We start from the raw sequence: 25,532 nt of genomic DNA, 5'->3' as shown, positions 1-25,532 counted from the left end.
TCTCCTGCCCCGCAGCCTAGCTAGGGCTGCCCCGAGCCTCTGTCAGCCTGGTGCCAGGCTGTTGGCCCTGGAGATCAGCCATGATGGGACGTACTCTCCTCCTAGGACTCACCTTCTGGCCAGGAGAGACCACTCTAGCACGTTGGTCAGAGAGGTGCCCTCAGCTGGTGGCAGGGGTCAGAGTGAGTGTGCCTGGTAGGAAGTCCGAGGAGCTCTCCATTGAGAGGTCAGTGGGGTGGATCCCAGGAGCAATGCCCTAGACAGTGGCATGGGGTTCGCAGCATCATAAGTGCTGGGTTTGAGAACCAATAAAGGGGGCAGTGTGGTCCTTTGGGGCTGCAGGGCAAGAATCGATGGATGCTTGTGTAAGATCGGAGGCCCCCTCCCGAGCTGGAAGAGCTGGCTAGGAAGGGGCACAAGGCCTGGGTGTCAGCAGGTGAGAAGGTCTACTTAGGAGGGAGCATGGCAGGGGTGAGCATTCATCAATGCAGCAGGGAGGTGGCCAGCCTGGAGTCCACCCGGGCTTGCCCTGCTCTCCCCAGACCTCGCCATGGCAGTGAGATTGTCTGATTTTACATACTTTAAGAAATACTCTTGGGGCACCTAAGTGGCTCAGTCGGTTAAGTGTCTGACTTCACCTCAGGTCAGATTTCATGGTTCATGGGTTCGAGCCCCGCATCGGGCTCTGTGCTGACAGCTCAGAGCCTGGAGCCTGCTTCAGATTCTGTGTCTCCCTCTCTCTCTGTCCCTCCCCCGCTCATGCTCTGTTTCTCTCTCTCTCAAAAATGAATAAACGTTAAAAAAAATTTTTTTAAATACTTTTGGGGTGCTTGGGGTGGCTCAGTCGGTTAAGCATCCGACTTCGGCTTGGGTCATGATCTCACGGTCCGTGGGTTTGAGCCCCACGTTGGGCTCTGTGCTGACAGCTCAGAGCCTGGAGCCTGCTTTGGATTCTGTGTCTCCCTCTCTTCCTGCACCCCCCCCCCCAAAAAAAAACCAAATAAATAAACATTTTAAATTTTTTTAAAAATGAGAGAGAACCAAGAAAGGTTCTTGTGAGTTTAAAAAAAATGAAGGAAGGAAGGAAGGAAGGAAGGAAGGAAGGAAGGAAGGAAGGAAGGAAGGAAGGAAAGAAGAAAAGAAAAGAAAAGAAAAGAAAAGAAAAGAAAAGAAAAGAAAAGAAAAAAGAAAGAAAAGAAAAGAAAGGAGAAACAGAAAAGAAAGAAAAGCAAAACAAGCTTCAGCTTCTTCTAAGCTCCTAGGATTGTGCTGCAGCTCCTAGAAGGGGCTCCTCGCGCACACCTACACTGCTCTTACCTGGGTCTGCAGTTCACTCAGCAGAACTTGAGCTGCCTCCTGGTTTCTGGGACGCATCAGCTCTTGGCAAATATGTGATGCTCATCTTGTCACTTTGAGCTGAGATCAGTCGCTTTTGTTTTTAGGCAGGTGACAAAACGTTCTGTAAAAAGGCCTATGACAGTTTCAGACTTTTGGCTGAACACGAATGTGTTTTCAGAGCAAGACTCTTCCCCAGCAGGCGGGTTAAGGACAGCAGACCTGCAGAAGTGGGGAGCACTCCGCATAGCTCCAGTTGAGGATGCTGGGCAGCCGGTTTGGGAGGGAAGCAGGCACGTCCAGAGTAGCATGACCCTGCTGATGTGGAAGAAAGGCGACCAGGAGAAAAGACACATCCCACGTAGTAGAGGGCCTGCTCCCTCCTTATTTGAGGGAGTCCTGGGTTCGAGTGCTGCGTGCTTTGCTGCTTACTGAGCAGATGACCTCGAGCAAGTTGGTTGGCTTCCCTGAGCCTCAGTTTCCTCATCTGCCTGAAGTTGGCCCCGGAAAGGCGTGACCGTGTACACAGGGGGTCCCCGCGGTCAGGCTTCGGAGGGTAGGTGGGCACTAGACACCTGGCAGAGCACATGCTGCCCTCTGCCTTCACCACACGAGAGATGGACGGGCACTGCTGCCCCGTGTGCTTTGCAGGATGAGCCCGGTTTGGCACCATTTTTCATGGGCAGTGTGCTCTAATGGATGGTCATCTCTCTAGGGAGTACTCAGTTGGTGGGTCTTGGGGGATGCTTATGCATGACTTAACCCAGCAACAGGGCTGATCCTTTTGTGTCATGGGAGCCAGGTGGCAGCTGACGTGCAGAGAGAAGCAGGGTGGGACAGACTTCGCTCACTGCTCATCTGCCAGGTGCCCTCAGATGGAGGGTAGCTGAGGATGCCTGCTCCTTCAGCCAGACTGTCAGTGCTTAGAGAGGGCCATACTTAGCATCAGGTGGGAGTAGCAGGCAGAGGGCCTTTCTTGGAATAGGTCTGAAGCCAGTGGCTGAGAGTATAGCCGGATGGGTAGATGGGCTCTGTCCCCCTGGGCTCCACAGCTCCTGGGCATCCAGAGTCTGAAAGTCCAGATTATTCCAGGAAGGTCCATTCTGTTTATCTAGGTGATAGAGGATCTTGTTGTCCCAAAGACTAACAATGGGGCCCGTTGGAAGCCAAGCCAGGATCTGAAGGGACTGATCTGTTCTTGGCTCTAATAGTGATGAAACCTGAGTGCCTGGCAACCACAGGGGACCTCATTGAGGAGACTTGGTGACGCTCTGTGGGTGCAGGACACAGGGTGTCGTTTGGTCCTGGAGCCTCCCTGCGGGACCTAGCCTGGCACGACCTTGGCCAGGTCAGATTCTGCTTCTCCAAAGTTAGAAATACATGGATTTCATGCAGCACGCTTTGCGTCAGACCTAGTGAGGGTGAGAGCTTTTCTGAGATGTGCAGCTAGTAACTAAGGGCCTATATCTGAGCTAGTTGGCTGCTGTGAGCCTGACTCCGGAACCCCAAGCCTGGTTCCCTGCATGGTGCCTGCACACTCCTCCAGAAGAAGGAAGACATGGGCTCAAGGCAGCGGGGTCGGCCTTCTGCAGCTTCACTGCCCAGTGTAACCACCTCACACGCGTTGATCACATCCACTCTGCTCTCCTCCTGTCGGCACATTAGAGAGTAGCCCTGGCCGAGCCCTGGGCCCGGTGCCCTCCCTCTGATGTCAGCAAGAGCGTGTTGCCAGTGACTGAGGGACTCAGAACTGCCGTGTGGGTGGGCCCTGAGCCCCAGACAATTTTGACACCTCTTTGAGATGTTGGAATGTTCTGGCTCAAAATATTAGAGCTTCTAGAATGAGAGAGGGTGACTGAGCTCTCTGGAGAGGTTGGCTTGTCCACACGTTTCCCCTAAAGCCTTCAGGCTGTCTGTTGAGCTCTTGGAAGGGGTTTCCCAGGTGAACTTCTCCCTGTGGTCCCAGGTCAAGTGTCTGAACCAGCCTTATGGCAGAGGCAGCCTCCTTGGCCCAGTTGCATACAGGCTGGCTCTGCTCAGAGGCAGCCCCTGTTCCCAGTGCCCCAGGTGGCAGATGGCAGGGTCGGCCTTCTCTGTGTTCCTGAGCAGTTAGGATTTACTCTGGTATCCTGATAAAGGGGGCAGAGGGTGCTGAGCACGGCCTGGAGCTGATACTCAGGCTGGTTGGAGGCTGGCGTCACCCAGAGGCTTACTGGGGATGGAGGGGGTGGAGGGGCTGTGGATTCAGGACGCGTGCCCAGGTGACGAGGCTGGATCCACACTGAGCGCTGAGGCTGGGTAAGGTCCCTGACCTGGTAGCTCCCAGCTGCAGGTCATGTGTGTGTGACAGGGATGTAGGAGGGTGATGTTTCAGTGGGCACTGGCCAGAGGCCGTGGGGTACCATTGCACCCCAAAGGGAAGAGAGATCTGAGTTTGCAGCCAGGGCTTTAATCTGTCTGTGATTTGGGCCTGCGTCTCCAGAGGCAAGTTGGTGGCACTTTGCAGGGGGCAGTGATGAGACGGGAGACAAGCAAGCCGAGCCCACCGTGAGATGTGGAACATTGGGCAGCCCGAATCCCAGGCTGTGCCCCAGAGGACCCCGTGACCTAGGTCAGGCCCTCAGCTTCCTCCACTGTCACTCGATCCTCTCTCAGCTGTGTGGGGAGTGGAGCTGTCATGCTCCCCACTCCTGCCCACCGGCTCTGGGCGGAGTGAAGTTCGACACGGAGTTCAGTGCCTGGTATGATGAGTGTTAGTCGAGTTAGAAAAACAGAAGAAGCCCACTCGGCACTCGGGCTCCTCATGAGGCTGTGGCGGAAGAGCCTTGGTGCAAAGTGCTCTGTGTGCTTTCTTGCTCGTGTATCTGCGTTTCCTGTGTTCCTGGACTGAGGCGAGAAAGAGAGAGAGAGAGAAGAGGCCAAGGATGTACCTTCCCGAGGTTGGCTCGTGCCCAGACAGGGGAGTCTCAGGTCCCAGGAGCGATGAGATTGGAGGTTCGGCCCTTGGCCACCGTGGGGACAGAGGGGTCGGGTCCGGTGTGTGGGCCTGGCCCCTGCACAAGCTGTGCTCAGCACTGTGGGCTGTGTGTCCTGGGGGCGTGCAGCAAGGATCGAGGCAGGGCGGCTTCTTACTTTTTCTCGTTGAGGAAAGGCAGATGGGAAAGATGAAATAATGAGACAGAGGTGTTGAAAAGAGGGCCAGGCCCAGGCCCAGGCGCGGGTTGCACAGCTCAGAGAACCCCAGCCCCACCTGTGACCTCCAGCAGCCGTGTCTTCTCTCTCTGCCTCATTTTCCTCAGTTGTAACAGTGGGAACCTTGATGTCTGGATAGTTGAAGAAGGGGCTTCATGATGGCTGCCAGCCGAGATACCACAAGTTGTTGTGTTCGATTTGGCTGCAGTTTCTGTGCAGAGCCTGTGCCCAGCGAGCCCATGCAGTACCCGCTTTGGTCAGGGTTCAGATGCTGCCCACCCTCATGTGAGCAGAGCATGCGCCCGACCATGCCCCATGGGTCCTTGTGCACTTCCTGTGTCCTGATGTACCCTATGTGCTGATTCACTCAGTGTCCCGTCTGTAGGGCCACCGCTTTGGGCACCTAAGGGTGGTTGTGTTGGCCGATACACGAGGGGACACAGGGAACCCCGCGGGGGAATGATCTTGGCCCCGTGTGGCCCAGGCCCAACTTGGCTGTACCAGTATGGAGGCCTTGAAGTAGTGAGAGCTGTACTTCAGGGCAAAGGGCGGGTGTGGTGGGAGGACGGTACCTGGCCCAACCCGCCAGGGTCATAAGGCCGAAACCAGACGGTGTCCAAGTGGTCAGCATCCAGGGAGCATCCAGGGTCGTGATCCAGGGAGTGTGCAGACACGAGCATCTGAGAGAAACACTTCAGCGGGGACTGGGCCGAGGGGGCTGGACCTGGCAGTTCCCTACAGCTTCTTTTTTGGGAAAGGAAGGGAACGTTGGTAAGAATGGCGATTTAGATTTTCATAAAACAGGACTATTTCAGAAAAGCCAAGGGGTAGCTAGCTATAACTCCAAAGAACAAGTCCCATGAAAGAAAAAATTGGTAAGTGCCCCTTCATCAGAATTAAGAACTTCTCTTTGAAGGACTGGGAAGAGAATAAAAAGGCCAAGGACTGGGAGAGATTTTGCAAAACTCGCGTGATAAAACTCTTGTATCCAGACATATAAAGAGCTCTCAAAATGCAATACTAAGAAAACGACCCAGTTTTTAAAAACGCATTGCAGCTTTGTACCGCTTCACCACGAGGATGAAAGAATGGCAAATTAGTCCATGAAACATGCTCCACGTCATTAGTCAATAAGGAAGTGCGAACGGAAACCACAGCGAGCTGCCACTTCCTACCTATGAGAGTGGCTAAAGTAGAACAGCTGATGCCAAATGCTGGTGTGGATAGGGAGCCCCTGGACTCCCCGCATTGCTGGTGGGAATGTGGCCACTCTGGGAGACAATTTGGCCATTTCTCATAAGGTTAAACAGACACTTGCCATAGGACCCCCAGTTGTGCTCCTGGGTGAAACAAAAACTCGTGTCCGTACAAAATCCCATATGTGAATGTTTATAGCAGCTTTATGCATTAGTCCTTCAAACAGGAGATGAGCCTTGTGTCCTTTAGTCAGCAAACGGATGAACACGCTGGCATAATACAGTAGGTTAACAACGGTAAAAAGGAATGGACTTTGGAGACAGCAGCACGGGTGAATCTCGGAGGCATTCTGCGAAGTGTGTGCGGTCAGCTGGATAGGGGTCTGATCGGTGTCCAAGACTCAACCCCTAGAGCTTGTGAATGTGATTTTAGATGGAAAAAAGGATTTTGCAGATGGGATTAAGGTAGGGATCTTTAGGTGGGGAGATCATCCTGAATTATCTGGGTGGGCTCTAAACGTAATCACGAGTAACCCTGTAAGAAAGAGGCAGAAAGAGATTTGACACAGAGGAAAAGGCCGTGTGACCACAGAGGCAGAGATTGGGGTGATGTGGCCACAAGCTGAGGAATGCCCAGAGACCCAAGAAGCTGGACGAAGCGAGAAAGGCTCACTGCCTAGAGCCTCTGGACAGAGTGTGGCCCTGCACACCCCTGGATTTCAGCCTGTGGAATACTGATTTCAGACTTCTGGGCTCCAGGACACAGAGGGAATACATTTTTCTTGTTTTCAGCCACCAAGTTTGTGGTGATTTGTTATCGTGGTCACAGGAAACGCATACAGCATGATTCCATATACATAACCTGGAAAAGGAGAAAACAGATTGGCGATCGCCAGGGACCGGGCATGGTGGGGAGTTGGAGTATGGATGGGCACATGGGAATCTCCGCGGAAAGAAGGTGGTCCTTCTGGTCTGCCTTTATTTGCTGACCCAAGAAGATCAAGCAAAACACACGGGAGTGGGGGGGGGGGGGGGGGGGGTTGTCCAGGTCACAGTTTCAGGTGATTTGCATCTTTTTTTCTAATCCTCAAACTTTCTGTGCACGTCCATGAATTTAGGTAGAAATATTTGCTGTGCTGGCTACTGTGTGGGTCCCGATTTACACCTGGCTCTTGGCTGCTTGGAATCTCTTCTTGCTCTTACGTGTCCCTCCACGCAGTGATGAATGTGCCGCCATTCTCCCTGTTTGTACTTCATGGAAATGGCCCCTCACGGCCACAGACACTGTCTAAACTTTCCACAGCCTCGGCATCCTGCTCAGAATCTGCCGGGAAGTTGCAGGGAGGATTCCTTGAAAAGAGTTTCCCAATTGTTTGTGCTTTACTGGAAAGAGGCGGGGGGGGGGGGGGGGGGGGGGGGGGGGGAGGGGGGGCAGGTGGGAACGGTTGCCAGGAGGTCTGCAGCCAGGCCTTTTCTCAGGACTTAACTGCCCCCTTTCTTGGCCACATACTGCTCAGGAGAGGATTGATTGATCACAGCCCCAAAGAAATGCTGGTGCACTTCACTTGTGTTTGCAGAGTCCTACAGACAGAGGCTTTAGGGAAGAACAGATGCCTCCTTTTTGGTCATTTTCCACAGGTGGCCCTGCGTCACGAGGGTCAGGCCACGTAGATTACAGGGAGCGTGTTTCCCCAGGAAGAGTTGGCACTCCGGAACTGGGAGGGGCGGCGTTGGGTGCTGCTGCTTATGCAAGGCCAGTGGCAGACGTCCTGGGGCTGTGTCCAGGTCAGACCAGTCCTCACTTGTCTTACCTCTGCTGGCCCTGCCCCTCTTCCCCAGATGACGTGCAGACTCGGTGCTTGTCCGTTTTGCTGGCCTTGCCCCGTGTCCATTCTGTGTGGTGTGGGAGGGCTTGTATGTGTGCACTTTTTGTTTTAAATCTTTCACATGGGGGTGCCGGGTGGCTCAGTCAGATACGCGTCCAACTCTTGATTTCAGTTCAGGTCATGATCTCACAGTTCGCGGTATCGAGACCCGCGTGGGGCTCTGCGCTGACAGCGTGGAGCCTGCTTGGGATTCTCCCCCTCCCCTCTGCCCCTCTCCCACTTGCACTCCCTCTCTCTCTCGAAATAAATAAACTTAAAATTAAAAATAACAGACCTTTCACATGGGAATGTTAACGTGAAGAAATGACAGAGATGAGAACAACGATTGGCCCCATGCCATCTCCCAACCTTGCCCTCTGTGAGTGCCTGACCCTTCTCATTTCAACTCTTCCCCAAGACTCCCCTCCCCGACTTTGTTTAGTTTTGCTGGAGTTTTTGTAAAATAATCCCGGTCATATTTTCATCGCACCCTTGGCTTTTTCAGTGACTGAGTTGAATGTTTACAGAACGGAACTGGCTTTTTCAGACAGTCTTTATGCAGCTCAGTGAGAGCACCTGAGACGCAGCCCCAGGCACCCTTGCAGGCTGCCTTCACGTGGCTGGGTCCACGCAGACCCACACGTGATGTGTGTGTCAAGTCTGGTAATTTATAGCGCTCCGTCCTTCTTCCTTTTGTGCCATCCATCTGTTGAAGAAACCAGGTCATTTGTCCCGTGGAATAGCCCACGTTCTGGCCCACGTTCTGCTCTGACAATTGCTTTCCCCTTTGCTTTCCTCACGACAGCAGTTAGCTCAGGGCTTCTCTGCCTCGGCACCGCTGCTGACGTCTGGGGCCAGATCACTCTGGAGTTAGCCTGTTGTGGGCCTTGTGGGGTGTTGAACAGCATCCCTGGCCTCCATGCTCCAGAGACCAGGAGGGCCCTCCTCCCCAGCCAAGTATGTCTCTGGACGTTGCCCATGTCCCCCGGGGCAGAATCACTTGGTTAAGAACCCTGAATGTAACTCAGTGCCTACCTAGTGTGCCTCCTGGACCTGGAGGTGGATTTCGTAAACACTTCCTGTTGCTTTACCCAAGAAGTACTCTTCTCCATGGGGAGAAAAAGGGGGATTCTGGCCACGGTGAAGTTCTGACTCTCCCTGTCCCGGTCCTGGCGTGAAGGGGCCTGCCGTGGGCAGCATCCATGCCTCCTCCTGTGGGGCGGCCTGTTGCCCTGCCCTGCACGCTGCCTGTTTCTTCGTACCTGCATCACCATCTTTATCACACCCGCAGGAGCTGCCTGGGGCCGGAAGACTGCAGTGTGCTCTGTAGTGAGGCCTCCTCGCTGCCCACCCCTGCCAGGCCTCCTGATTCACCCTGGGCTCCTGGCCGAAGCACAGCGACACTTGTCCCAACGAACTCCTGGTTTCAGACCCCGCAGATGCCTAATAGGAGATGGTGTTCTGCTACGCTCGGTCCTGATAGGGCCACAGCTGGGGTGGGGCTCTCAAGGGCCCAGACCCCCCTCCACGCCTGCTGCAGTCACTGGGCTGCTCAGCCTTGGGGAAGGGTATGACCTCTGAGCCTGTGGTGGGAATGACGTGACCCCTCAGAGGGTCTGCAGAGACTGGAGGTGTTGTGTGTAGCATTGCTGGCCTGAAGTGCAGCCCATACGCTTACAGAGCGCGATGCATGCAGACAGGTGTGTCCTAGAGACTGTCATAGGAAGTCGTGTTACCTGATAACTTGCTAATCACAGTCTGGGGAATGACCCAAAAGCTGCCAAGGCAACAGGGAAATGGGCAGCACCCGGGCTAGTCTGTTGGACCTTCCCTGGCATGTCCGCCTTCTGTCCTGCTGAGTAGGCGAGGTAATAGGGTGACAGGGCTCCCCTCACAAATGGTGTGTCCCTGGCCCCATGCTGTCCCCTGCAGGGAGCAGCCAGCCGGAAGGCAGTGACGGGCCATGGTAGCATGGTGAGCCCATGCACTGCCAGGGTGTTCCAGCTGCCGGCGGCCGGGCCAGGTGGGTCCAGAGGGTGACCGCTGGTCCTGCTGTGAAGGCATCTCTGACGGGGCTCTGGCCGCTTGCTCCGCACTGTCGGTGCCACACCTTGTCGGGGGTCCACAAGCCCCGGGGGAAGCCCTGTGCCCATCACACCGCCGCGGACTTCCATTTGCGCCACGTCTTCCCACCCAGGGCCGCTCTTGTGCTGCTCAGCATCTCCGCGCCAGCCTCTGCCACCCTGGTTCAGGTCTGCCCTCTTGCCGTGTGCACCGGTTCCCTCACTGGATCCTTCTGTGTGTAATCGTGGCCCCATGGTGGGTGGCCTGTGTCCAGTTGTCCTGCCCTGCATGCCATGCTCTGTGAGGCATGGCCTGGGACTCGAGGGACTCGGGAAATGCCCCTTGAGTGCATAGAGGGGTAAGTGGTCAGCCGGGCTGGAGGTGCACGGCCAGCGTGTCCAGCAGGCAAAGGTGCAGAGTCTGGCTACTCCATTCCCCCAAGGCCTGGGCTCAAGGGAGGTGAGGGTTAGCTTGGCACTGAGAGCGCGGCCCTCCAGTTAACCTTGTGCCTCAGGTTTGCTTCCATCTTCCCCACCCCAGTCCTTGTGCCTCATGGCCACTTTTTTTTTTTAATTTTTTAATGTTTATTTAGTTTTGAGAGAGAGAGAGAGAGCGGGAGAGCGCACGCACAATCAGGGGAAGGGCAGAGAGGGGGGCACAGAATCCAAAGCAGGCTCCAGGCTCTGAGCTGTCAGCACAGAGCCCGACGCGGGGCTCGAACTCACAGACGACGAGATCATGACCTGAGCTGAAGTCAGAAGCTTAACCGACCGAGCCATCCAGGTGCCCCTCATTGCCACCCTTTTAAGGCTACACTTCCAAATTCTGTGCATTATCATTATTTGTGCCTTGAGCTGTCAATTGTCTTCTTCTTTTTTTTTGTTTAAGCCAGTTTTAAAAAGATGTTTATTTTGAGAGAGAGAGAGAGAGAGCATGTGTGCACACATGCTCTCTCGCATGGGGGGAGGGTCAGAGAGAGAGAGAGAGAGAGAGAGAGAGAATCCCAAGGAGGCTCTGCACTGAGAGTGCACGGCTCCATCTCACAAATCATGAGATCATGACCTGAGCTGAAACCAAGAGTCTGATGCTCAACTGACTGAGCCAGCCAGGTGTCCCCCCCCCTCCCCCCATTGTCTTCTCTGGAAATATCACAATGAGAACAAGTCTTTCATGTTCATACACACATTCCCTGTAACCCGGTGCTTTTTACCCTCTGTGCAGAGCCACGGGCCCGTCTGGTGTCATTCTCCTGCCTCCTGAAGGACTTTCAGAATCTTCCTTGCAGTGCAGATCTACTGCAAAGATTCTCTCAGCCTTTGTCTGCACAAGTTTTCGTTTCCCCTTCTCTTTTCACTGGATAAGGAATTCTGGGTTGGCATTATTCTTCCTCAGTATTTTACAGATGTCCTTCCCCGGTCTCCAGGCTTGTTTTTTTTTTTTTTGATACTGGGCCTTGTGAGTCTTATCTTTGCTTCTTGGTTCATAGCATGTCAGTCAGCAGTCATGCTCATTTGCTTATGGTATGCTGTGACATGGTTCTTTGTTTTCCGTCTGGAGCTTCTTGGATCTATTGAATTATTGTGCTCCTCACATCTGGGCCATTACTTCTTCAGATACCATTCTCTTGGGATACCAGTTATGCATATGTTGGAACTCTTGGTACCATTGTCCCGAAGTTCACCAAGGCTGTATTCACTTTTCCATAGACTTTTTTTCCTGTGTGTGATTCATTTTGGATAGTGTGTGTTAGTTTGTCATCAGGTTCATAACTTTTTTCTTCCACGTTGCCTAATAGTAATCCTTCCTAGTGAGTTTTTCTTTCCAGATATTGCATTTCTCAGCCCTAGAAGTTCCGTGTGGCTCTCTTCTTGTGCCTCATATTTCTCTTCTCACCAGTTCAAGTTGCTTTTAAGTCCTTAAACATTTTTTTAATTAAAAAATGTTTTTAATGTTTATTCATTTTTGAGAGACAGAGCGTGAGTGGTGGAGGGGCAGAGAGAGAGAGGGAGACACGAAGTACGAAGCAGGCTCCAGGCTCTGAGCTGTCAGCACAGAGCCCCATGCAGGGCTCGAACCCACAAACTGTGAGATCACGGCCTGAGCCGAAGTCAGACGCTCAACCAACTGAGCCACCCAGGAACCCCAGCCCTTGAACACTTTTAATATATAATGGTTGCTCTAAAGTAAAGCCTTTATCAGTTCCATCGTCTCTGGCCTTTCTGGGTCTGTTCCCATTGGCTGCATTTTCTCTTGTGTTAGGGGGTCACATTCTCCTATAGCCTCAACATGTCTGGAGGCTTTGGTTTTGGATACTGAGTGTTGTGAATTCCATGGGGTTGTGTGCTGGGTTTCGTTGTCTTTCTTGAAGCGTGTTGGTTCTGCTGTGGCCTCTGACAGGCACTTTGGTTAGTGGTGGATCAGCTGATCCCACGGAAGCTTGTTTCTGAGATTTTTTTAGTAAGGGGAATTGAGAGAAGAGGATTAGTTGAGCTCCACTGCCTAGCAGGGTGCAGCGAGGACTCCCCTGGACTGGCCACATATGGCATGTCCCAGGCCACATCCTGGGGGCCCTGCCTTGGGAAGTGCCCCTGAGCCTTTGTGGGCAGCGGCTCAGGGCCCTGTGCAGGCTCCAGGAGAATCCTTCCGCGCTGCCCCCTCCTCCATGGGCCTCTGTCTACACATCCAGCCCCTTCAGCCTCCCCCGCCTGTGATCTGGCAAGTTTCTTGAGGCAGTGAGCTGGACAGTCAGAGACTCCCTTAGCTGTTTCCCTTCTCTTGCACATCTCTGGCTAGTGCTGCCCGTGCCCCTGTCCGAAAATTGTTGTTGGATGTTCTTTGTCCACCACCCTTGTTGTTGCCAGTAGGTGGCATGTCTGGACCCAGATGGTCTATCTGCCTCTTATGTAAGTGTCTGCTTGTGAAGGGCTGAGAGGGTTTGAGGAGATTGCCGTCTGTTCATTTGCCCTTCTGTTCCTCCAGCAAATGTTCCCTGGACTCGGGTGGCCCACTGTGGCCTCCCAAAGAGGAAAGGCCAACCTCCTGTCAGTGGAGTGGAGGGCATGAATCACTGGCCTGAACCCCAGAATCCCTAGACAGAAGGCCAGAGGTGACTGCAGCGGACCTGGCTGGGTCCTTTCGTGGTCAGCCCGCGTGCCCCTAAAGGGCTCGGAAGAAAGGAGATTGCAGCTGTGTATCGCCCACCGCGGAGAACGTGGGCCTTAGTGGTGGCAGGCAGGGTTGAATCCTGCCCTTGTGGGTGTGGGCAAGTCATTTGACCCTCCCTGTGACTTGAGGTTTGTCGTGGAGTTTAGTGATGACAAGCCCAAAGTGCAGCTAGCTCTCTGCCTGTGACCTGTAGGACATGTTTTGGTGTGCGTGTGCCCTCGTCCCCTGCTGCTCCACCTCCGGATGGCACTGAGTTCTGTGCCTTCACCAGCCATGGAGGCTGCTAAGTGAGGGGGAAGTGCAGGCATGCCGTTCTCAGGTGTTGGATCTTCGGCTTTGGGTGTGTGTTGTTGCCTGTAGGAATTTGGAAGTTGCTGGCCTAGGGCCTTGAGGCTGCCCGGCCCGTGTTTCCCTGGGAGCCCTTGGGAACAGCCAGCTTCAGACCTGCAGGCCTTTCTGTTGCGCGCGGCATGCGGCACTGCTGGTGCGAACAAAGCTGTGGCTGCTCCTGCTACCGCTGGCCGTTGGCCGCCCAGGGGGGTCAGGCGCAGCAGGCCTTTGCTGGGTCTTGTGTCCCCAGTGTACCCAGCAGACACCCAGTGACCTCCAAGTGGGGGTCCACGTTGGTGTCTGCTGCAGCTTGCTGGTTGGAGTGGGAAGAAGCCCAGATGGTTGCACCTCTTTGTTAGACGGCAGAGGGAGGAAGCCGGGGCGATGCCCCACATGCTGAAAGCCACTTCTGTCAATGTGACTTGACCCAGTGGTTGGGGTTTCCACAGGGGTGCACAGCATTTGGGGTTCCCCTCAGCCTACCTGCCCCACCCTGAACCTGACTCAGAGGGAGGGTTAAGAACTGCTGAATGATGCAGCCAGCTTTATTCTAGTAGGTTCTTGGAGGTGACAGGCTAGATGTGCTTTGAGTCATTCAAATTAAGTGTATTTGCTTTACAGTAAGTAGTTGAGAACTTCCTTTTAGAAGAATAAAACCCATACTTTGATCTAAAAACAGATTTTCATTGCAAGTATCACCCCCCCTCCCCGGGCAAAATAATGTGTGCCAAAGGCCACTTTCGTGGATGTTGGAGACACACACGAGGTTTCAGTACAGTTTAGAACCCTTTACAAAATTCCGTAAAATTAAAACCTTCTTGCAACAATTTTCATTTTGTTGTGCTTCATTAAAATGTTGCTGGGTCTCTGAGCTGGGAGTTTGTGGCAGGTGGGATGGTCACATGCCAGTATAGAGGACACTCCAAAACCGAATTCCTGCAGCCCGTGGAGAGGTGGCCTGGCTGGCACCTAGGTTTCTTCTTGGAAATCTTAAGGCGGAGGGGTGGGGTGCACAGTGGCCAGCAGGTGCCCCGTGTGGAAAGTCTGCACAAAAGGTCAAGGTAGGAGCACCTGGGTGGCTCAGTCGGTTAAATGTCCAACTCTTGATTTCAGCTCCGGTCATGATCTCATGGTTCATGAGATCGAGCCCCCCCACGTCGGACTCTGCGCTGACAGCGTGGAGCCTGCTTGGGATTCTCTCTTTCCCTTTCTCTGTCCCTCCCCTGCATGCATGCGGGCTCTCTCCCCCTCTCAAAATAAATAAAAAACAAAAACAAAAACAGTCAAGGTGGTTTGCCCTGGGGTGGAGGAGCTGATGGGTAAGAGCCGCAGTGGCTCAGGGAGCCTTATTAACCCAGATTACCAAGGGTGGGCCCTACCAGGCCCTAAGTGTGGCTGTGGCTGTGACTGGCTGTCCAGTGTTGGATAGCGTGGCCTGAGTGCCGTTAGAATACACTTTGTCATCTAGTGAATGTGAGGGCACTGAGGTGCTGCTTCTCCCTTCGTTCTAATGTCTTACCAGGTGGGGCCCCTTTCCCCTGCCTGCACGGGGCGGGCGGAACTCTGATGGGTCTTGTCCTGGAGCCTCTTTTTGTTAGTGGCTCTAGACAGGGCCTGTGGGGAGTCACCCAAGTGTGTATGTGATAGCGTGAGTGCATTGCTCTGCTATTGACAAGAAGGGTCTGGTGCTCCTGCCGGAGGGAGGAGACACCATGAGAGCCCGTATAGCCAGGAGTCTGGTTCTGTGGTGACAGCCTCGTCACATGGGGGCATGCGCTTGGCATTGTCAAGAAAGCCTGGGTTTTCAGGCCTCTCTGCTAACGTCTCCAATGGGTGAAGCCACTGCCCTTGGGAAATGAGTGACTGCAAGAAAGGAGTCTTCCGGATAACTTGCTTGACCGCAACCAAGCCGGTTAAATGCTTCACTAAATGGCCCACGGGGAGCATGTGGTCCAGGGGGAGGGTGGCCCACCACACCAGCTGGCGTGGGTGCTGGTTGTCAGCCAGGAACTTCTGGGGCCGCCCTGGTGGAATTCTTCCCAGGGAGGTGCACTCTTTCTAGTTCCTCCCCACTGTTACTCTATATCCAGACTCCTAGCATCACCGTTGTCATGTCCCCTGTCCCCCAAGCCCCTGGAGGACACAGACCTTGCCCTGTGTTGATAACAGACACACACGGTACTAGAGTTAGTCCCTGGCTGACTCCTGTGGGGGGGTCTGGACTAACAGACCCGGGGGGGTGCACCGCGGCGTCCCACACCTCTGCTCTGGGCTTTGCATCTGCTGTTCCCTCTGCCAGGAACAGCCTGCTTTCCTGCCTTTGATGACCCGGTGATGGTGGTAGAGAGCTCTGTAGGACCGCTCGGTCTTAACATCGCCTTTGCTGTGGTGCTTTTGTGTTTTCTGCCGTTTACTCCCATCTCCTTTATATCACTCCTGCACTGCAAACGATTACCAGACCAGAGTATCTCCCCTGGGTGTTCAGGAATCTTCTGTGTTCGGGTGATGTTGCTCAAAGCCCAGGAGTCTTCAGAGAGAGACCCTCCGTGAGCCTGAGGACAGGTCACAGCTATCATGGAGGTGTGTCGACAGCACACAGAACGTACCCGTTTTAGGTGTGGAGTCCATGAGAGTGACCACACCACCTGAGAAGTTGCCTCCGACATCTGCAGCCACTGCCGCTCCCGCCCCTAGCCCAGGCACTCACTGATCGACTTTCTGTCTCTTTAGTTTTAGAAATTTATATGAGCAGATTCATACCTGCAGGATGTCACATGTTGAGGTACTCTCACTTAGCCAGTGACTTTGGGGGTTTGTACATGTTGTGTCCATCGGGAATTTGTCCACCAGTTGATGGATGTTTGGATTGTTGCCGCCTTTTGGATATTAAGAGTAATTCTGTGCACATTTATAGATAAGATTTTGTGTAGATCTATGTTTTCATTTCTCTTGGGTCTGTGCCTTGGAGTGGAAATTCGGGGTCATGTGGTAACTGTGTTTAACCTTTTGAGAAACTACCAGACCGTTTTCCACAGTGGCTGTGCTTTGTGTGCTCCCACCAGCAAGAGATGAATGTCTGGGGTATCATCCTTTTTGTTGTAGCCATTCTGATAGGTGCACGGTATCTCCCTACAAAGCCTGCGCCTCACTGATGAGTCTTAGCTTCTCACATGCTCATTGGCCGCTTGCGGGTTTTCTTTTTTGGTCTCTTTCTTTAACCCGATTCCAAGCAAAGGCTGCCTAAGTGTCGTGTCTTCAAGAGCCCAGCCAGGCCGGGGACCCCACAGGGGCTGTGTTTCTCATTCTCTGAACGTCAGCCCAGGCGGGGGTCAGGTTGTGGTTTGTAGGATGGGGCAGCTGGTCCTGAGCCTGCTTTGGGGGAAGCCTGGCTCCTTTCTCCAAAGCGCAGTGGGCCTTGTGCCTGCAGGGGCTAGTTTCTAGTCCTGGAGCAGAACAAGGGGCTGGTGGACATCCCATATCTGATGGCCTGGCAGTGAGAGGTGATGTGCTTTGGAAGTATAGGGTAGCTTCTAGGGTGTCCGATCCCATGGAGGTAAGTGCTGGTGCTCGGTGTGATCTCTCAGGACGTTTGGAAATTCTGCTGCACCACAGTCAGTGACAAATTGCTCCCGATGACAGAATCCTTGAGATTTTTGGGTAAAGAAGGGGCTCCTGGTAAACAAAAAGGGCAGGGGTACATGCGTGGCTTGCGTGGTCCATGCTGGCTGAGCCATGTCTGCGACACAACCGCAGCCCTCACCCCAGCGGCTAATGGGTCCATGGGCACCGAGAGGCCAGCATGCCCGTTGTTTGTTAGTTTGTTTTTTTCATTTTGTGTTATTAGTGGGGTTTTTTAAATGTTTATTTTTTGAGAGTGAGAGAGAAAGAGAGCGAGGGAGAGCATAGACGGGGAGAAGTAAAGAGAGAAGGAGAGAATCCCAAGCAGGCTCCATGCTGTCAGTCCAGAGCCCAGTGTGGAGCTCAGTCTCAGGAACCATGATCATGACCTTGAGCCAAACTCAAGATTTGGACGCTTAACCTACTGAGCCATGTAGGTGCCCCGTTGGCTGGTTCTTTCCACAAATCTGGAGAGCTCCTTCACCCCAGGGCCTGCGGTGGCCTGACATGCTGGATGGGGAGCAGACAGGTAGCCACTCCAGACCCCTGGTGTCTGGGAGTGTGGGGGCCAGGTGGGAGGGCCTCGCCTCACTGCAGGTGGGGCTCGACTGGAGGTGGGAGAGCCCAGACCCTGCCTGCCGTCTGAAGAAGGCTGGGGAGGACAGTGGGCACAGAGGCCAGGTGGGTTTGGGGGCTGAGGGAGAGGGTTGTGGTGACAAACTAGGACCACGCGGTGGGGCGGTATCTGCTGTGCAGAAGGTGGGTGCTTGGGGCCCAAGATGGGTGAGAAAGAGAGGTGCGACCCTCCATCTGGACCCGTGTTCTTTCTGAAATTCTGACAGAAGGCTGATCTCTGAATAGCTGAAGCTTCAAGTATTTTGAGTTTTTAAGTATATTTTTTCTTGTGACATTTGGAAATTCCGCCGTCCCAAGCTCGGTGACAAATTGCTCTGAAGCTGTGACGTGGGAACTGAGCAGGCATTGGGCCCTGTCTTGGCAGGGTGTTTGGTGGGGGGGGTGGGGGGGTGGGGGGGGTGAGGACATCACCTCATCAGCCTGCCTTCTGGGCAGTGGTGCTTGTCCATGGTGGTTCCCTTCTGAGAGGGTGTCTCCAGGGCAGGACAGCCTGGGCTGACGTTGGTTTGGGGAGGACAGTGAGGGACTGCCCACTGCCTGTGTCTCCACTCTTACTTCTTATATACCTGGCCCCCACAGCATCCGAGAACTCCTGCCGATCTTTTAAAATTCTGTTTCAGTGACCTTTCCTGGCATTTTCAGCGTGTGTGTGTTTTCTCTTGCCTCTCCTGAAAGCACTGTCCTTACACTACTCTTTCTACAACTGGGAAGTAAATCCCTGGATTACAGATATGTTAATGACACTTTCCTGTTTTTCTTTTTTGCAGGATTCTGTTTCACTGAGACCGTCAATCCGATTTCAGGGAAGTCAAGGGGTGAGTCTTTTTTGTCTTAATCGTATTTGGAATTGTGACCAGTGTGCTGTCTTGCTTGTCATGGCTTGCTGGGCACAGAGGCAGGCTGGGGGCAGCATTTTGGCCCCATCCGGCTCTGTGTCAGGCCAGGGCCTGTGCCAAGCTGAGGCCTGCCAGGTTGGTCCCACAGCCAGGGCCACACCTAGAGGCTGTCTGGGGCGAATGCAGCTTCTCTGTCCAGTGGCCCCTCAGAGTCCCCCCTTCCTTCCTGTAGCCAATGACTCCTGGGCCCCCCGTACTGATCTGATCTCTGTGCTGATTCAAAAGGGAGGTGTCCTAGGGGCGCCTCGGTGGCTCAGTCGGTTGGGCGTCCGACTTCAGCTCAGGTCACGATCTCACGGTTTGTGAGTTCAAGCCCCACGTCGGGCTCTTGTGCTGACACCTTGGAGCCTGGAGCCTGCTTCGGATTCTGTGTCTCATTCTCTCTCTGCCCCTCCCCCACTTGTGCTCTGTCTCTCAAAAATAAATAAATGTAAAAAAATTTAAAAACAAAAAAGCTGAGGTGTCCCAGAGGCCAAGTGGGACTGGAGCTGTAGCCTCCCTGGAAGCTGGTCTCTGTTGTTGGACCTGGGACCGTGGGTGCCTGATTTTGGTACTGGGCTGCTGGCCCAGGGGGTAGGTATAGAAACTCAGCACTCCCATTTTTTGTGAAATGTGTTTATTGCATTCTAAATGACCACCTTACAGAAAAAAATTGGAGAATAAAAGAAAGGATTAGTTGGCCACAATCCTTGCCTCCCAAGGCTTAGTTAGGACTTACCCCCGCCCCCTCCCCCACCCCCCCACAAATCCCTCACCCACCAAACATACCTTGATACACTGGTTTTTCTTGCGGTCTTTATTGCAAGTCTGTCTGTCTGTCTGTCTCTCTCTTTTTCTCTTTTTAATCTGAAGGGTTGCCACAAGTGTCTGAATCAGTTAGTTTCCACCTGACAGCTGGCCGGCTGCCTCCTTAAGAAGATCTGCACACCTGCCAGGGTGCTCCAGAGAGACAGAGCCTCTAGAACATCCACGTGTCTGTGTGTACAGATACAAAGATACAAGGAGATGTATTGCAAGGCATTGGCTCACATAGTTGTGGGGCTGGTGAGGCTGAAAGTCATCCATGGGGAAGGCAGGAATGGGCACTGTGGTCCATAGGCGACCTTCTTTCTCCTCAGGGAAACCTCAGTTTCCTTAAGGCCTTCAGCCGTTTGGGTGAGGCCCACTCAGACCATTGAGGGTCACTTTCTTAAAGTCAGCTGCTTGTGGACGCCACCACATCTACAGAATACCCCCATCCAGATTAGCATTCATGATGTCCCCGGGGCCTGTGGCCTGGCCAGGTGCACACGTGAACTGAACTGAACTGACATTATTGCGAAGACCAGTTAAAGTCAGCAAGACCTCTTGAAAGGCCCCAGACTCCTCGCTCCCCCAGTTCCTCCTCTGGAACTTCTGCATCTCTCTTTGGTCCCATCAGTCTTGTGGCAGCCTTCCCTTTATTGTCCCTGGGACATTTCCCCAGGGGCAGAGGTCAGTGTTGGGGGGCAGGGCTCCCTCGGCTTGCTGCCAGACCGGCCCCATGGTGCCCTCTGGTGGCCAATAGTCATGCTGTACTCTCTGTAGTCGGGAAGATGAGGAAGCAGATGCACGGAAAGGGCCACTAAAAGCCATGGCTTATCCTGTGAGCAGCATTTTCTGGTCAGCAGGACACCACACGGCCGCTCACGGAAGCACCATGAGGTTCTCCTGGGCCATGTTTTGTGTCACCCAAATTTCTGTGCAAAGCCTGAGGGCCACATCCATTCGAGTCAGGGGTCCTGCCACCTTAGAGTCAGAATCATGCTTTGCCCCCTTTGCTTCCTTCTGGATTTTCTCATGTGTAACAGAGTTTCTAGAAGGTTCTGAGGGTACAGAGGCCCTGTGCCGCAGCTTTGGGCAAGTCAGGCCACAGCTCTCCACTCTTCCCTTTGTGAGCCTGGGGAGGGCTGTGCCAGGTAGAGACGAGGGGTGCTGTTCTTTCCCTGCTTGCTGTGAAGGGTCAGGCACTAGGTCTGCCCTCCGTGTCTGGACGTCGTCCTTCTCTTCCTGGGCAGTGATGGGATGCATCCCCTACTCCCTGCCAGGTGTGAGGGGCCTGGCCTGGTGCCGGACACACAGCAGACGCTTTCCTGGCCAGGCCGCATCTGCATCGTCACCATGCTGCCAGAGGAGGCAGGGTGCCTGGGCTCTCCCCTCCCACCTCTCCTGGTCGCTGAGCTGCTTGTGTATAGCTGAGGGTGGGGCTGGGGCCAGTGAGGTAGGCTGGGTAGAGAGAGGAACGGGAGGCCAGAGGGGCGGGGCTGGGCAGGCCCATTCAGTGTTCGTGGTCCATGGGCTGAGTCCACGTTCCAGGCTCTGCATAGCGTGACAAGGACCGTCTTTCCCAGAGGCCCATGAAGCTGACAGGCTGAAGGTCTGTAGGCTCTTGGCTCAGGGGCCTTTGCCAGTTCTTTTCACTGTCCCTCAGCCTCCTCGCCCAGGTGATGGGCTCTCTGCCTTGGGGGTTGTGTGTGTGGGGGGTAATACGGACTTAGGAAAACCAGTGTCCTTGCAGCCCACAGCAAGCTCACTCAGCCCCTAGTGCATGTCCCCCTTGGTGTGCACAGCCAGCATAGGACCTCAGTGTTGAGCGCTGCCTGGGGGCGAGGTGGTGGGAGTCCGATCTGGCCTGGTCGCCTCCCTGCCTATGCCTGTAAGCACCATGAGAGCCAGGCCTGCCCGAGGAGGTTGTGGTGTGTGGCCGGGCCCTGGCGTTGGCTAGTTCCTTGGGGTGACTAATGGCATTTGCCAGGTCTCTCACTTGTAGCGTGTTGGCCTCTAGGGTGTCGTGCGCCAGAGCAAAGTGTTCATCTCCGTTTCATTGCCACGTACATGTTTGTGTTTGCATTCCCTGCCCTCTCCCAGACACTGAGCTGGCTGATCTGGGTCCCTCTGCTGTCTGGGGCTCGCTTTTTTTTTTTCCTTTTAAGTTTATTATATTTATTTTGAGGGAGAGAGGGAGAGAGAGAGAATCCCAAGCAGGCTCCGCCAGCACGGAGCCTGACGTAGGGCTTGAACTCACAAACTGTGAGATCATGACCTGAGCCAAAATCAGGAGTCGGACGCTTAACCGACTTAGCCACCCAGGTGCCCCTGGGGTTCACTTCTGAGCTGTGAATGTCTGACAGCTGGTGAAAAGTCAGCCTCCAGAGGGGAAAAGAAACCTCCACCTGGCCAGCCCCACCCCAAAACTCTTCAGTTGACGAAAAAAGAGAAGTAGGGGTGGTATCCAGGGCAGTTTAGCGTTGCGGCATTTGCCTGAGCTGCAGTTTCTAGAATGAAGTTTGGCAGGGCTGGTCGAAAGCCTTTGACCAATTTCTGTCTGTGTGTCCAGGAGCCAACTCTGAAGGAGCAGTCCGGGATGTGCACACGATTGAGGCACGAGGGTGCTTGTTGTCGTGTTGTCACAGGGACAATTTGAAAACAGTCTAAAAAATTTCTAAAAGGGGGTGTTGCAGAGTCGGGAACCATCTGTGTGCCAAGGTTGAGCAGAGGGCAGGGGCGTGCACTCCCTCTTCTGAGCATCCTCGGTGAGTGAGGGCTTGAGAGCGGGTCTTGGAATGCAGGGAGGTGCTTAGAATGCACCCTGGTGTTGGGGTTGAGGGAGTGCCCCTGGGCCGAAGTGGCTGCTTTGCTCTTGGAAGTCAAGTTCAGCTGGACAACCGTGGTTCTCTTTACCCAGAACATGTTTTATTCGGAGGCTTCTTTAGGAAGCGAAAATAACTAAGAAAGCAAGTGTTGCCTGGAACCTCCTCTGGCCAGAGAGAACCTGGTCAGTTGGAGTTTGGGTTCCTGTGCGTACCTGTTTGTCTTGTTCTTACCGGAACGGAATATCGAGCCCTTCCCCCGCCAGTTTTTGCCACCAGGACTTGATGTGCCTTTTCACAGCTCCCGCCTGCACCTGCAGATCGGGGCGGGGGGGGGGGGGGGGGCGGGGAGGGGAGGCAGTTCCCACTTAGGATGGATTTCAAAAGGAGGAGGAGGTGAGGGGCACCTGAGTGGCTCAGTCAGTTAAGTGTCCGACTCTTGATTTCGGGTCAGGTCATGATCTCGCCATTCGTGAGATTGAGCCCTGCCTCGGGGTCCACACTGACGGTGCGGAGCCTGCTTGGGATTCTCTCCCTCTCTCTCTCCCCCTCCCCTGGTTACATGTGCACATTCTCAATCTCTCTCTCTCTCTCTCTCTCTCTCTCTCTCTCTCTCTCTCTCTCTCAAAATAAATAAATAAATAAAAAGGAGGAGGTGAAAGGGCTCTGGCAGGGACCTGTGCCCCTCACAGGTCTCAGAGGCACTCAGGGCCGCCCAGTCAGGGCCGCCCAGGAAGGACAAGCCTGTCTGCTGCTCTGGGTCTGTGTACACAGACACTCGATTAGGTTTAAAGTGACTCCCCCTGCCCCCGTAACCTGGAGTCAGGGCTGACCTTAGAGGCACCCAGACCTGCATGCCCAGGCCAGCTGAGGGCCACATGGTGGCCCCCGTGGGGCAGCCGAGACTCGGTCCAGGAGGCACATGCTGCAGCTGAGCAGGGCTGACTGTCGGGCCACATCCTGGTACGTGTGCCAAGCTCTTCGCTGGCACAGAGAAAGCCATGCATTCCTGGTCTGTTCGTGCCCAGATGGGGAATTTCCTTGCTCGGTGCTCACCGACCGGTAACCGGTAACCAGCGTCACTGAGGAGCAGCAAAGCCGCCCGTTAACCAAAGGAGTCCTCAGGCTGTGGTAGTGCTGGGCGGGGATGGGGCCGAGAGACCTGGCCACACCGGGTTCCCAGCAAACCTCCCCTCTGCCTTCCTCCTTCCCCTGCTCGGGTGTCCCCGCCTTTGTCCTGAAGGATACTGGAGACCTCTGTGCGTGTCTCCCCTGTCCCCAGCAGCATCACGTTCTCCCATGCATCAGTTTCAAGCCCCGGGTTTCCCACCATCCTGTGGCCCCAGTGGCTACACAAACCCACCTCCGGGCTCTGTGCTGGGACCCCCACGTCCAGGTCGAATTTTGGAGGTGGGCGCGCACACCTGTGTGGAAAAGGTTTAGATGGCATAAAAGGGTCACGGCGAAGAGTCCCCACGGCTCCCACCCAGAGAGAAGCACAATGACTTTGGGACTGAGACCTGGCCTCCTGCCCTCCTCTCAGGGGTGACAGCCCAGTGAGGACCATTGCCCTCGAGGCAGCCACTGTCCTCTGAGCAGACTGAGATGGAAAGTGGCGCCGGGGGAGGCTATGTCTCCATCAGAGCCAGGATGAGATGAGGAGGCGGTTCAAGGATCGGGTGGAGGAAGAGCTACCCGATGGCGGGGGTGTCAGCTTCCACCGGAAGCTACTGTTGACTTGCTGGCTTTGGAGTGCATGAGCTTCCGGCTGCATTCTGGGCAACGGCATCAGTGCGTATCTGGCTCTGGGTGCGTCTCCTGCAGTGACCCTCAGCAGCCTGAGCCTCAAGATCTGGGCGGCGTGTTCCGGCTGCTTCTGTGATGGGGAACAAACGTCACATCCAAGAAGGGATGGGCCGGCAGCACAAGATGGCCACAAGTGTGAGACAAGGAGATGTCGCATACAGGCAGGACAGGGCTGAACTGCCTTATCTGGGAGCCAGTCTGTGCCGCGTTGGCTCTCACTGTGCACGTCTGGGGCAGGGACTGACTGCAGGCTGGGCAGGTCACTCAGTATTTTGGGGCTAACTCTAGGCCAGGTGCACGTGCAGGTTCCCTTATGGGTCCACACACCACCTTGAGGAGCGGTGAAGGGAGGGAGGCTGTGAAGAGGGCAGCGGCCCTCCTTGTGACCTGAGCCACTGTGTCCTCAGTCTCAGGCTGAACTGCCCTTATTTACATATGACAGCTGGGCAAGGCTGGAATTCAGTTGGGGCCATGTTTGGTCCAGTGCTGATGAGGGAGGCATGGTGGTCTCACATCAGTGGAGAAGAAATAGGGCCTGGGCATACTGAGGTGGTTTAGCAGCCCAAGGATAAGGCCTGAATGGGGCCTGCCCACCCCCTCAACCTCCGTTTACCACTTCTGCTCCCCCTTGTTTGTGTGCCTAGCTGTGTTGAGCTCCTGCACTCAAAACCCAGGGATTACTTTATGAGGAGTCCCCACTGGTAACAGAGGGTTCTGGAGGCCCATCTTGTGCCCCAAATATGGGCCAGCAACCGGAGCATGGATCTTCCCACCAGCTTCCTCCACAGCCCCCAGGACTTCAACCCAGTGAGGGTTGGCCTGGAATGCAGTCCCGGCCTGTGGGCGCAATGCTATCCCACCTGCGCCGAGCCCTGCACCTTGGCCGGGACCTTTGCTGTCTACCTGCCGGTCAGGCTGTCCCACCCTTCTGCAGAGGCACTGTCCAAAGTCAGGGTTCTATTAACCAAGACATTCATCCTTTGTCACATGTAACCGTGTCACGGTTTGTTGGGGGAGGGTGCGGCCGGTCTGTGAGCCCCTCGGGGCCTGCACCCGCCTTGGTCTTGGCTGCAGGACAGCGAATGGACATCCAGGTGGAGTGTGTATCCCACAGGGGAGCGAGGGTTGGAGCATATCGGCTGCTCAGTGTGCACTGGTAGCTACTGCTGCCCGTCTTGTCTCACGTCACCTTCACACATGTCCCAGGCCAGATCTGCCCCATTTGCTGGGTGGGAAATTGGCTCATGGCCCAGATCAGGGTGGGCTCCCTGGCTCCGGGCGTGTGCTAAGTGCTCTGTGCTCCTCAGACCAACGTGCCATTCTTAGAAAGCACTGGCACTTCCTCCTCCTGTCAAGCTGTGGGGGATGGTCTGGGGTCCAGCGGATGGCCCATCCCACGGTCCCCTCCGTGATGTGGACCTCCCAGCGATGTTTCTCCTTCTCCATGCAGCACATCTCCATCCCCCAGCCTGACTGCCCCACGGAGGCACGGACCTTCTCCTTCTACCTCTCCAACATTGGCCGTGACAGCCCCCAGGGCAGCTTTGACTGCATCCAGCAATATGTGTCCAGGTAAGGCCCCATCTGGGCGCAGTGCCCCCTTCTTCTTCTTCTCTTTTTTTTGAGGGGGGGTATTTATTTAAGTCATCTCTATACCCAATGTTGGACTTGAACTCACGACCTCAAGATCAAGACCCGCGTGCTCTACTGACTGAGCCGGCCAGGCCATTCCAGATCCCCCTTCTCATACCCGAGCCTTGCTGCTGCATTCAGTGTGTCCAGGGCACAGGTGCAGGCCTGCTACCTCTGCCCAGGGGCCTG

The 25,532-nt window shown here is 54.6% G+C and overlaps 1 protein-coding gene across 1 annotated transcript in view; it reads left to right on the top strand.

The window, feature by feature from the left end:
* Positions 1–25,532, top strand: part of ELL (elongation factor for RNA polymerase II) — a 75,237-nt gene that overhangs the window by 29,119 nt on the left and 20,586 nt on the right. Inside the window, exons 2-3 of the mRNA XM_003982080.6 lie at positions 18,169–18,216; positions 25,162–25,283. Coding sequence (XP_003982129.1) covers positions 18,169–18,216; positions 25,162–25,283 — 170 coding nt within the window. The remainder of the gene's footprint in view (positions 1–18,168; positions 18,217–25,161; positions 25,284–25,532) is intronic.

Source organism: Felis catus, chromosome A2, assembly GCF_018350175.1.
Source record: "Felis catus isolate Fca126 chromosome A2, F.catus_Fca126_mat1.0, whole genome shotgun sequence".
Lineage (NCBI taxonomy): Eukaryota > Metazoa > Chordata > Mammalia > Carnivora > Felidae > Felis > Felis catus.
This window is presented reverse-complemented; position numbering and strand designations above follow the sequence as displayed.